Below are 13,254 nucleotides of genomic sequence, written 5' to 3'. Positions count from 1 at the left end.
GTCCTTCCTAACTATTTCATTAATCTTCTCTTTAACCAGAAATGCTACCCCACCTCCTTTTCCTTTTATTCTATCCTTCCTGAATGTTGAATACCCTTGGATGTTGAGTTCCCAGCCCTGATCATCCTGGAGCCACGTCTCTGTAATCCCAATCACATCATATCTGTTAACATCTATTTGCACAGTTAATTCATCCACCTTATTACGGATACTCCTTGCATTAAGGCACAAAGCCTTCAGGCTTGTTTTTTTAACACCTTTTGTCCTTTTAGAATTATGATATAGTGTGGCCCATTTTGTTTCTTGCCTTTGTTTACTCGGCCTTCCACTATTGTTTTTTACCTTTCTACCACCTGTTTCTGACTCCATATTACTTCGCCCTATCTCACTGCATAGGTTCCCATCCCCCTGCCATATTAGTTTAAACACTCCCGAGCTGCATTAGCAAATGTTACCCCCTAGGACATCAGTTCCAGTCCTGCCCAAGTGCAGACCGTCGATTTTGTACAGGTCCCACTTCCCCCAGAACTGATTCCAATGTCCCAGGAATTTGAATCCCTCCCTCTTGCACCACTGCTCAAGCCAAGTATTTATTCTAACTATCCTGCTCCCTTTACTCTGATTTGCACGTGGCACTGGTAGCAATCCAGAGATTACTACCTTTGAGGTCCTACTTTTTAATTTAACTCCTAGCTCCCTAAATTCAGCTTGTAGGACCTCTTCCCGCTTCTTACCTAGGCACCTCCAATGATTCCTTTAAGCTGTGCTTTGTTCTGCAGGGTCTGTTTCTTTCAATGCGCGGTCCCTTTAAATTTCTGCGCATGCGCGGCATTTACAATGTAAAAGTCGGTGAGCAGCCTGCGCAGGACCTTGCAGATTACTGCGCAGTCACGCACGTGTGCACCTTAGTGGGAACATCGGCCACCTCCTGTCTGCTGAAAGCCTCTCCACCATTTACAAGGCACAAGTCAGTTATGTGATGGAATACTCTCCACTTGCCTGGATGGCTGCAGCTCCAACAACACTCAAGAAGCTTGACACCATCCAGGACAAAGCAGTCTATTTAATCGGCATCTGTTTAAATATTCACTTTCTCCATCACCGACGCACTGTGACTCTAATGTGTACCATCTACAAAATTCACTGCAGCAACTCGCCACAGCTTCTTAGGCAGCACCTCCCAAACCTGCAACCTCCACCACCTAGGTGGAGAAGGGCACCAGGTGCATGGGAACACCATCACCTCTAAGATCCCCTTCAAGTTGACTTGAACATATTATGCTGTTTCTTTATTGTTTCTGTATCAAAATCCTGGAACTCCCCACCTAACAGCACTGTTGAAGCACCTTCACCACACAGACTGCAGTCATTCAAGGAGAAGGTCCACCACACCTTGTCAAAGGCATCTAGGAATGGGTAATAAATGCCGGCCTTGCCAGTGACCCCCACATCCCAAGAATGAATGATAAAAAAGTTACAGTGAAAATCTTGCTCTAAGTTTAACTCAGTGCAAATGTAGCTAAGATCATGGGTTGCCTTCAGGAAGCTCCATACGACTTTTGAACAAATACATACGGTGTGATTTATTTAGTTATATGGGTAATAGACAGTTGTATTTGAATGCTATCAGTGATGAGTCAAACTCGAGAGTTCCAGTAAATGTTTTTAGGGATATTTAAGGAGCTGTCGTTGTTGAAATTAGAAAGTCAGTTTGGAACTTCTGAGAGATATAGATTTGACTGACACAGGTCCAACCATGGTATGACATGCACAAAGAAAATTATTTACAGAAGAACAGCTTAGCATTTAGAATGTAAACTTTTATTGTGTTCCTTTCAAGTAGCTTGTTCGACCCTGAGCTTAGCTCCTAAATCCATATTCTTTCCATCACAAAGACCATCTTTTTTCACCTCCATAGCATTGTCTACCTCCAAGCTTACCTCAGCCCACCTGTCGCTGAAACCCTTACATACATTTATCACCTCCAGACTAGATCACTCTGATGTTCTTCTGACCAGCCTCTCACCCTCCACCCTCTGTGCACTTCAGGTCATCAGAAACACCGCAGCCCGCTCCCTATCCTGCAACAAGTCACGATTGCCCATCACTCCCGTCTTTTCACCCCATCACTGACTGCCATGCTTTCAGCTATCTCGGCCCTACGCTTTGAAAGCGCCTCGCTAAAACCCTTCATCTCTCCACCTCCCTCTCCTCCTTTAAGACCTTCCGCAAAGCTCACCTCCTCAGCCAAGCTTTTGGTTACCTCACCTAATCTTTCCTTCTTTGGATCCACATCAATTTTTCCTTATGCCTCTGTGAAGCACCTTGGGATGTTTTTCCAAGTTACGGGTGTTTTACAAATACAAGCTGTTCTGGTTCAACTAGATTGGATATTTATTAAATGTACAGAGGCATTATAGTACTGTTTTTTTATTTGCTTGTTCATCTTTAGTTAAATAAATTAAATTACTTGGTTAAAGATAAATCGTGATTTGACACTCTGATGCTCTGTTGCTTGTTGAAGATGAGGGAAGAGAAAATATGGAGGTGTAGGATAATTCCAGAAGCTAAAACAATTAATGGAAAGTTTGTTCTGTTTGTTATCCTGGGCACATTACTGAAACCTTATTGAGATATCAATGCTGGTGAAGAGGCCCTTGAAGGTAAAGGGAGTTCGGATCCATCTATAAGAGTGATCGAAGATATGGGACCTGCTAGACCTCGTTCAGTTCTGGCTCCGCACCTCAGGAAGGATAATGTGCTTGTAGGGGGTACAGTGCAGATTTACCAGATGATATGTGGGCTTAAAGGGTTAAAGTATGAGAGTGCGTTGCTTAGACTTGGTTTGTATTCTCTTGAGTTTAGAAGGTTGGGGGTGATCTAATCAAGGTGTTTAAAATGATAGGAAGATTCAATAGGGCAGATGCAGAGAAAATATTTCCTCTTGTGAGGGAATCCAGAACAATTAGGAAGCACTTTTTCACAAAAAGCTGTGGATGCTGGGCCAATTCAAATTTTCAAGATGAGATTGATAGATTTTTTTTAATCGGTAAGGATATCAAGGGTAAATGGAATTAGGTACAGATCAGATATAATTTAATTGAATGTTGGAACAGATTCGAGGGGCTGAATGGCCTATTCCTGTTCCTATATAATCTGCAGCACACAAACAGTTAATTTGGCCCAACTGATCTCTGCCGGTGTTTCTACTCTCCCACCATATCCGTCTATTCCTTTTTGCCTCACGTATGTATCAAACCTTCCTTTAAATGCGTCAATGCTTTCTGCTTCCATGTGTAAAGAAATTGCTCCTAAAGTCTTTATTTGATCTGTTAGTGGCCATCGTATATTTATGTCCTACTCCTGTTCCTATTTTCCTTATTCAGATTTGAACCCAGGTTCCAAAGGCGAAAAGTCAGTGTCTAACCTCACAAATCACACAGTCCCCTCCCAATAGTAATTTCTTAATTAATTGATTGGAGGGATTCATGAAAATATCAACTCTTAATGCCTAAGGTCCCAGGATTGTCAACCACCGTCTAGTGCCCTGTCCAAAGGCTCATTCTCCATGTGTGACTTGAGTAGAAGTTAACAATCAGGAGATTATTTGACTGTGGCGAGGAGGAGAGGAGAAATCACAGCAGAGCTCAATTCTCTTCTCTCCCACTTTCCTGCAGGGGGTCTTTGGATAACAATCAGGACGTGTCCAAAGGCACTGAGACAAACTCTAGTGTCCTTAATGGCTGCATTGGTTCAGCACAGATTGGGGACTGAGCCTCGGACCCAAGAACTGACTTCTTAATGAAATGACTGCGCTGTTTGCGATGAAGATTCACAGTGCAATGTACAAAGATGAGTTAAAATTATAACAGCTCTCCCTTGCAAAGAAAACCGTTTCAGATAATGTGTGCAATATATTCTAACAAATACAAATGTATCACTTTGCTTCAAAATCCTTCTATTAATTAATTAAACTAGTTCCATATATATAATATATATATTTTGTCTCTTTCGTGTCTGTTCAGCTGAAGTCTCATGTGCAAGCTTTCTGATTGAGTTGGGTGTTTCTAGTCTGAAAAACAACATGATACAATGAGCAAAGACTCAGCTCCCTTTCAGCCACTGTGGGAGTTCCTGAGTACAGCCCAGCAACATACAAAATGAGGCAAGCCATAATTAAGATGGATAATGCCAGTCAGAATATTGCAGACCTAACTGCACCAGCCCCAGCTACTGCCCATGAGGCCTGGATTGCCTGTATGTGATGGGCCTTGGCCTTTACCTGCTGCTTGCCCCCTGCCTTGCCTCTCTTCATGGTCATCGCTCCTTGCTCTCTTTCAACTGGCCCACACCCACTGATGCTTGACCTCCATTCCTTGGTGGATGCACCCTCGCATCTTTTAAGGTAATGCAATTAGAATTTTCAGGATCAGGAAAAGGCCGTTGGGTTCAACAAACCCATCAATTTTTCATAAATCAGTCCCATGTACCCACCTTCTCATCTCTCTTCTTAAAAATGCATCTAGTTATGTCTTGATCCCATTTATATCGTCAGATTCCATGATGACCCCTGGAAATGTATCTCAAAACTGTCTTACACTTTGGTGGAAAAGTTCTCCCTGACTTCTTTTCTTACTCTTACCTTCATAATTTTTTGACCTGTGTCCCCTGGGGTTTGAACTCTCACGACAGTGAACAATTTATTCAAACAAATTTATCAATTAAATATTTTTTGAGTGTTTATGAGTAAGGTATCAGAATGATACCTCATGGATGTACACACACATGCCCAGACACACAGACATGCTCACACTCATACAACAGTTACAACATGCCCACTCACACTCATATGTTCACACACATGTACCCACACACTTACACGAACACACACCATTCTGAGCAGAGGAGTTCCGAATTTCATACCATAAGTTGAAATCATTTTGCTGGCTTCTCTGAACAGTAGAATTCCATTCGGGGATGACACTTCAAAATTTAACCTCTGTGACCTACAATATATAAACAACACACTCAATAGATTGCTGACGACAGTCAATTGAACACACAAAGAGTATTTATTACATTCAAAACTAAGGGGAAACTTCACCATCTCATTACATTTTAAATGATGTTATTTTAGGTTGTACAGGTTAAACCTCTCTTATCCGGCACCCTCAGGACCTGGCCTGTGCCGGATAAGGGATTTTTCTGGACGAGGGGTGGTCACGTTAAATTGGATGGTACAGGTACTGAGCAAGGGGATATCGAGGCTGGCTGGCTTGGGGCGGGAGTGCAGCGGAGAGACTGGCGGGGGGGCGGTGTGGTGATGGATCGTGGGGTTAGGCCAGCAATTGTGGGAGTTGGCAGCAAGGAAGGACTTCAATTTGTTCCTGTCGGAGCGGCCGGGAATGGTGCCAGACGAGGGGTGGTGCCGGATAAGGGAGTCCCAGATAAGGGAGGTTCAATCTGTATTTCATAATATGGCTAGTTACCTTTTTGAGACAGTTCTGGGTGCTGCTGTACTGGAGATACCAGTAAGACTGGTATTTGCATTAGGGGGAAGTACATCCAGCAGGCTCCAGCTATATTGCTAGGATCCAAAATATTGGTTACGTTTTCGTGTTAATGAAGAATTGAATTGGACTTCTTCAGCCACCATTAACCTGGCCACAGTGGCAACCATGGGCCACATTTTTAATGTGCAGTTAATTGCACAATTGCGTGATGATGCTTTTAAAATGAAATAAAAATCTCTTATTGTTGCACAAGAAGGTAAGAAAAGTTAAGAATAAGAAAAGGTGGTTGGCCCATCATAGCTCATTCCTCTGATCAGGCCCGCTAGAATTCTGCAACATCTCAAAAACAATTCCTGTGCCAATCCCAATTAAATACTGCGGCAATGGGAATATGGATTCTGTGGCCTGTTTTTTTCCAGGGTTTGGGGATGTCTGAACCTCAATATAATATATATTTTAAAATACTGTATCAAACAGAGCGAAAATGGTGACTTTTGTTGAGAGAAATCACACATTTTAAAATGATTAAGAGCCATTTACTTGGCTTAGGCTCTATATCTATCTCACCTATTTCACCAAATCATTAGACAGTTATTTCGGCTGAGGAAGGCTGTTCGGTCCACCTTAATCCATTATCCAAAAGTCCCTCCATTGCAGCATCTAATTGTTTCTTAAATTGTGCCAGGATAATCCATGTGTCAATCACTCTTTGTGTGAAGATGAATTTCCTGATCTCAGTTTTAAATGTGCCTTTTACTACTTTAAACCTAAGTCCTCGTATTCTATCCTCGCAATTTTACTTTAAAGTAATATTCTGGATTTGCCATGTGCAGTCTTATATACCTCGATAAGATTGCCTCTCATATCCCTCCTTCCCATGCTGAAAAGCACAAGTTTCTCCAGTCTTCCCTCAGAATTCTAACACTGGAGATCATCTTAGTGGCCCTTGAAGGTGTCCCTTGTGTTTTGCTGACTAAACCTGCACACAGTGCTCAAGCTTTGGTCTGACCAGAGCATTGCACAGTTTGGTCACGATTTCCTCTGATCTGTGTCCTGTTTTGGCTGGGTAATTCAACATTCCATCGGCTTGGTTGATTGCTGCGCAGCATTGGTTGAACATATCTAGTGTCGGGTCTACTATTTCACCATGCTTTGTGTTAAGTGGTGTCAATAGCAGCTAATCATTACCTGATGCTCTGAATCACACTTTGCAGGTTTACTGTGCAAGATGTGAAATGCAGAGGATTAAGGTGCATATTAATTTCGATTAGAAGATTGGTTTCACTTCAGACCATTCAGGATGAGAACGTTATGTATTAGTACATATTATGTGTTGGCACTGAGTACAGTTGCAATGGGGAAAACTGTGGAGAAAGAAAACAAGAGAAAGAGAAAAACTGGTAGGGGAGAAATTCTTCAGTGGTGCTACATTCTGTGATAATCTCTGCTCACTAAGGGCATGGCCTCTAGTACCAATAATTCTCCCATCATGGCAACTAATAGTTTTTTGAATAACCTCAGTGTTTTTGCCTCTGTTAACTCTCTTGGTAGATTATTCCAACCATTGTATCAGCCGTGGCTCAGTGGGTAGCACACTCGCCTCTGAGTCAGAAGATTGTGGGTTCAAGGCCCACTCCAGAAACTTGAGCACAAAAACCGAGGTTCACACTACAGTGCAGTACTGAAGGTGTGCTTCACTGTCGGAAGGTGCCATCTTTCAGATGAGACATTAAACCGAGGCATTGTCACGTTTGTTCGTGGGTGCTTGCTGTGTGCAAATTGGCTGCTGCATTTCCTACATTACAACAGTGACTAACTCCAAAAGTATTTCATTGGCTGTAAAGCACTTTGGGATGTCCGGTGTTCGTGAAAGGCGCTATATAAATGCAAGTCTTTCTTTTATTCTCTTTAAGCAAAGATATCTGCTCTAAATTTCATTCATTTCCACTTGTATCGTCTTGGGATATTTTGAAGTAATAATCTGGATTTACCTTTATCTATCCCATTTCATGTTTCATGCATTTCTCTAATCTGTCATAACTTCTGGTTATTAATCCAGCGTTCTATTGGATTTAATTGCTTTGCCACGTTGTCTGGACAAGTCTCTCTTAATAATTCAGTCCCATTCTGACCATAAAAAGTCTATTCACAGCAAATATCGACTGTCTTATCCAATCAATCACTCGCTGAATAAATAAATGCATTAACCATTGCAGAAGAGAGAATCAGAAGTTGATAGTCCTGTGTGCTAATTTTAATGAAAAGGTAGACATGAAAAATGTTCAATGGCAGGAATATCAGCCCCACATGACTACATAATGTAACTCAGACACAAGAGTGCTACCAACTGAGCCAAGCAGACACTTAATCTACAGAACCTCCAATAGTAAGCACAGTCCAGCGTACTACTCTACCATCTGTGATTTGGATATTTTATTCATGCCTTTGCTCAGTGGCAGTACTCTTGGGTTGTGGGTTCATGTCCCACTCCTGAGATTTGAGCACATAATCTAGCCTGACATTCCAGTGCAGTACTGAGGGAGTGGTGCCTTTGGAATAAACCGAGACCCTGTTGCCTTCTCAGGTGGATGTAAAAGACCCACTGTACTGTTCGAAGGGCAGGGGAGTTTTCCCCAGTGTTCCAGCCAACATTTATCCGTCAACCAATCTCATTGGAACAGATTACCTGCTGTTTGTGGGACCTTGCTGTGTGAAAAATGACTGCTGCATTTCTCTATATTGCAACAGTAATAACACTTCAAAAAAGCTTTGGGATGTCCTAAATACAAGTTCTTTCTTTTCTTTATGCCTTGATCCCAAGTATATCGTGAAGTGCAATCTGGAAAAAGAGCTGTGCATGCAGTTACTAAAAACGTATACCTGGGGCACTGCCACTTTGATTGATACTTCCGATTGCATGGGGCAGGTGTGCAATGGCCCACAATGGTGAACATGCATTGCTAACCCGTACAGGCCAAGAGGGCAGACAATGGCAATCGCCAGCGTCCATCAGCGGCCTCCCATGTAACCTCCAGCTGAGGAACACTTCATATCCTTAACTTACTGGGTTACCTCCAGTGATGCTTTTGCCAAATCATCTGAACAGTTCAGGCATGACTATATTTAGTGTTTGCATTTCACACCTCTCAGGCATTACCGAAGATGTTGGACCCTCATTCTCCTCAGTAGAGAGACCTGTTGCAATACACTTTAAATGATAAACAAAGTTCTCTTAAGAGGCAGCTGTTGTAGTAATATCAGGGACCCACATCCTGCCCCCATTCTCTGCTCTATGCCATTCTCCAGTTTATATAATAAAAGTCAATGAAACAGCCCGGATGACTGACAGGTATTTCCGTGATCAGCTGTGCTCACAATGATCTCCTTTAATGTGGTGAGACCAATTAGCTCACTTAAGTTTCCCTGCGCAATCGTTCATTTACACCTGCAGCTGATTTCAAAATATTTATTCCAATGGCAGCTGAGCCAGTGCAGGCAAAGGGCATGTCAACCGATATTCTTCACTGCTGCCCACGAACACTTTAGAATTTGCTATTCAGGTCTTGGTTCAAGACAGAATGAAAGCATGTTATTATTTAAGGCAATATCACAGTTATCAGATACATAAGACAATCAAGATGAACCATGACTTTATCTGTTTCCTTTTCGCGTATCTTTTTACAGGCCAGAACGACTTATTTTGTTTTTTGATCTTCTCAATCAGTGAATACCTCTAGCCATTGCTGACAAGGTATTACAAGATCAAGTGTGTACAGCGCACCTAATAAACCCTAGTCAAAGCAATGTCACTATTTCATTAAGTAGATTTAATAATTGCCTTTTATCAGTACCTTTGCTCAGACAAGTTCAATCAGCAGAGTTGTGGAGTGAGACACATGGTGGTCTGTATTTTAATACAAAATGTAATTTTACAATAAGATCTATAAAATGAATGTTTGTGGCATCTATCATCACACAAAGGATTTGTTTTACAAACAACGAGGCTCACATGGCCCATCTCATTCCTCACTCCTCCGGCTCCATCAAGTCAGAAGACCAGCAATTGTTCAATGAGCATGTAGAAGGGTGTGCCAAGAGCTGCAGCGGGCATGCCTTCGAGTGAAGCTGGGTCTACATGTCAAACACCAAAAGTCGCAGGCTACAGACAGAGCTAAGTGGTCCGAAAAGCAAAGGATCAGGGCAAAGCTCTGTAGCCCGACCATATCCAATCAAGACTGGAGGTGACGAGAGGAGGAAGCACCATGAAATTCCCATTCTCAACTATGGAGCCCAGAAAGTAAGTGGAAAGACAAGATTGAAGTGCTGAAAAGTTTTAAAATGTCTTCAGCAAAAGTGCCAAGTGAAACATTGGACTCAGCCTCCTCTCATGGTCCCCAGTACCTGCACACTCTGTCCTGCTTTACCAGGCGGTGAAGAGGAAGAGGCTCCAAAAAGGAGAGAGAATAATTATTTCTGTGGGTTAAGGAGGAGCAGGGGCTACAAGAATAACATGGACTGCTGCTGTGCCGGGCAACCCCACCCCGATATTGTGCTCCAGAGCCGGAGAGCTGCAGCAGGATGCCCGATCAGGGCATGCAGCTCCCTGGCAGCATGGTAATGAGACCCAGTCCTTGAAATGGACCAGGATTGGGCGGCTGGCCCAAGCACTTTACCGGCCAACCTTCTGCTGGCATTTTAATGTGATATTAAAAAGTGGTTGAGTGTACTGGACACAGTGAACGGTGCACGCCCTGACAACACCTTTGCTGTAGCACTAATGACCTGTGCACCAGAGCTAGCTGCCCCCACCCACCAACCAAGCTATTCCTAGCTAGAACAATGTCATCTCGCCAACAAACAATGTGGAACATTGCCTTGGTATGTCCCAGCTATTAAAAGTAGGACAAATCTAATCTGACCAATTAGCACCTCTATCAGTCTCTTCCCAAAGATCAGCAAAGTGATGGTAGGAGTCATCGGGAGTGCCATTAAGTGACACCGACTCACCAATAACTCAGTCGCTGAAACTCAGTTTGGGTTCGGCCACAGGCACTCGGTTCCAGATTTTGTCACAGCATTGATCCAAACATGGGCACAAAATCTGAATGTTGGAGAATAAGTGAGAGTAGCTGCCCTTGACATCAAAGCAGCATTCGGCTGACAGCATCCAGGAGCCCAAGAAAATTGAGGTCAGTGGGAAAACCATTTAGTGTCTGGAGTCATACCTGACACAAATGAAGATGGTCATGGTTGTTGGAGATATATCATAGCAGCCCCAGGACATCACTGCAGATGTTCTTCAGGGTAGTATCCTCAGCCCAACTATCTTCAGTTGCTTCATCAGTGACCTTCCCTCAATCATACGGTCGAGTGGAGCTGTTCACTGATGATTTTGCATTGTTCATCACAACTCCTCTGATAATGAAGCAACCCATGCTGTATTATGGCAAGGTCTAGACAAGACTTGGGCTGACAAGTAGCAAGTAACATGTGCGCCTCACAAATGTTCAATAATGTCCATCTCCAACAAGACAAGGTCCAACCACCTACCCCTGACCTTCATTGACATCTCGTTCCCCCACCATCAACATTCTGGAGATTATCACTATGCCGAAGATTAACCAGACCAGCCATATCAACACTGTGACTACAAGAACAAGGCAAAGGCTGGGTACTCTCTGCAAATGGTTCACCTCCTAACTCTGCACCATCTCTGCACCATCAATACGGCTCAAGTCAGGAGTGTGCAATGATCGAATTGCCTGTCACATTTCCCTACATTACAACAGTGACTACAGTTCAAAAGTACCTTATTGGGACGTCCTGAGATCGTGGAAGGTGCAATATAAATCCAAGCTCTTTCTTCTTGCTAGCCAATGAACCAGGATTCCTGCAGTCCTGTACTGCTCTCCATTCCCCATAACAACCAAAAAATACAAAGTATTGCAGGGGTTTACCCCAGATTCCCTCGCTGGCAGCCTCTCCCCCCCGACCCCCCATCCCAACTCCTGTGTGGTGAGTTCTTCACAATAGAAACTGCTGTTGTTACAAGAACCAGTACAGAAAGGTCGATCTTTTGACAGGAACTGAACTGAATTTTCAACCATTTGATCTCACAAAGACACCTGGCAAGCACCAATTATAACTATCATCACTATTGTCCTTAAAATGGAGCTTCATTGACATAAACCCAAACAAGAGTGCTCAGAACGTCTAAGTGCTACACCGAATACTGTATCAACGATCTGTCCAACATGTTCTTGGTCTTCCCCTACTACAGTTCACTGCTCAGTGTCAGCTTTCTGTGTGTGCGCCCTAACTATGGATGGGCTCGTACCTTAAAAATAAACTGCCCAGATCTCTTTGAAGAACACACAAGTGCAATGATATATTATTGTATACATAATTTCTCTGAACAATTATTTCAGCCTCGCATTCATGTATCTGGACATTCTCATCGATTCCAAGGCTATTATTACGCTCTCCAAATGTCTATCCAATATCAAAACCTGGAGGATCTGAAATTTCCTTTTTTTCCAGACAAAAATTAAATGAAATTAAACCCAATCTGGGGACACAAAACAGAGTCTGTAGGTAAACGGTGGAACAGCCCAGCACCCAGCCGTCTCTGTCCAGATAGTTTATTTGAGAAGGGGCATATTAAAGTAGTTACAGATGGAAGAACGGGCATGCATGGTACTTAAGGTCGAGTCGATCACAATGGAAGGCAATGGGCTAGAAATTCACCGACTTTGCGATCGGGATTTTTGCGATGTTTTACCATCTTTGGCAAAAACCCGGTCGGTGGGAACTTCGGGCACCTTTTTGCAGCAGCACTTTCCACGTACTGCTGGGAGAGGAGCGCCGCCGTGCAAAACCCAAAATAAAGTTTTCGCCAAAAATGTAGCTCTCTCCGCATCCGTATTCTGCGCCCTGAATACCGACAGGGAAAAACCTGTTAGAAACATAGACATAGAAAATAGGTGTAGGAGTAGGCCATTCGGCCCTTCGAGCCTGCACCGCCATTCAATGAGCTCATGGCTGAACATTAAACTTCAGTACCCCATTCCTGCTTTCTCGCCATACCCCTTGATCCCCCTAGTAGTAAGGACTACATCTAACTCCTTTTTGAATATATTTAGTGAATTAACCTCAACAACTTACTGTGGTAGAGAATTCCACAGGTTCACCACTCTCTGGGTAAAGAAGTTTCTCCTCATCTCGGTCCTAAATGGCTTACCCCTTGTTCTTAGACTGTGACCCCTGGTTCTGGACTTCCCCAACATTGGGAACATTCTTCCTGCATCTAACCTGTCTAAACCCGTCAGAATTTTAAAAGTTTCTATGAGATCCCCTCTCATTCTTCTGAACTCCAGTGAATACAAGCCCAGTTGATCCAGTCTTTCTTGATATGTCAGGACTAAAGTTGCCGAAATTCGCGGCTTGCGTTGCAAATCGTCGTACTGCTATGCAAATGAAAGGTTGAATATCCGGCCTACTAGCGGTAACAAAGCGAAAACGGTAACTTTTACGCAAAAATTCCTTTTTCGCTGAAAACCAAATTTCTAGCCCATGGTGTTCATCGGGTCCTATAGATTATGTTATGTTCGCTGTGTCTGGGAATTTGTATTGGTGTGGAATGTCTGGGAGTGACACTTTGGGTGTCAGCAGGTTCCACACAGATTCAATTACCATCAATCAGTGATTCATACGTTGATGGTTAGACTGCAGTGTGTGCTGA

At 43.1% G+C, this 13,254-nt stretch overlaps 1 protein-coding gene across 2 annotated transcripts in view; it reads right to left on the bottom strand.

Annotated features, from left to right (window-relative positions):
- The window catches only part of LOC139263090 (ran-binding protein 17-like), a 918,854-nt gene that overhangs the window by 269,820 nt on the left and 635,780 nt on the right, over positions 1 to 13,254 (bottom strand). For both annotated transcript variants that reach the window (XM_070878629.1, XM_070878630.1), the window contains one exon: positions 4,924 to 5,006. In XM_070878629.1, the coding sequence (XP_070734730.1) occupies positions 4,924 to 5,006 (83 nt within the window). The remainder of the gene's footprint in view (positions 1 to 4,923; positions 5,007 to 13,254) is intronic.

This window comes from Pristiophorus japonicus, chromosome 4 (genome assembly GCF_044704955.1).
Source record: "Pristiophorus japonicus isolate sPriJap1 chromosome 4, sPriJap1.hap1, whole genome shotgun sequence".
Taxonomy (NCBI): domain Eukaryota; kingdom Metazoa; phylum Chordata; class Chondrichthyes; family Pristiophoridae; genus Pristiophorus; species Pristiophorus japonicus.
The sequence above is the reverse complement of the archived record's forward strand: the minus strand, read 5'-3'. Positions and strand labels throughout refer to the sequence as shown.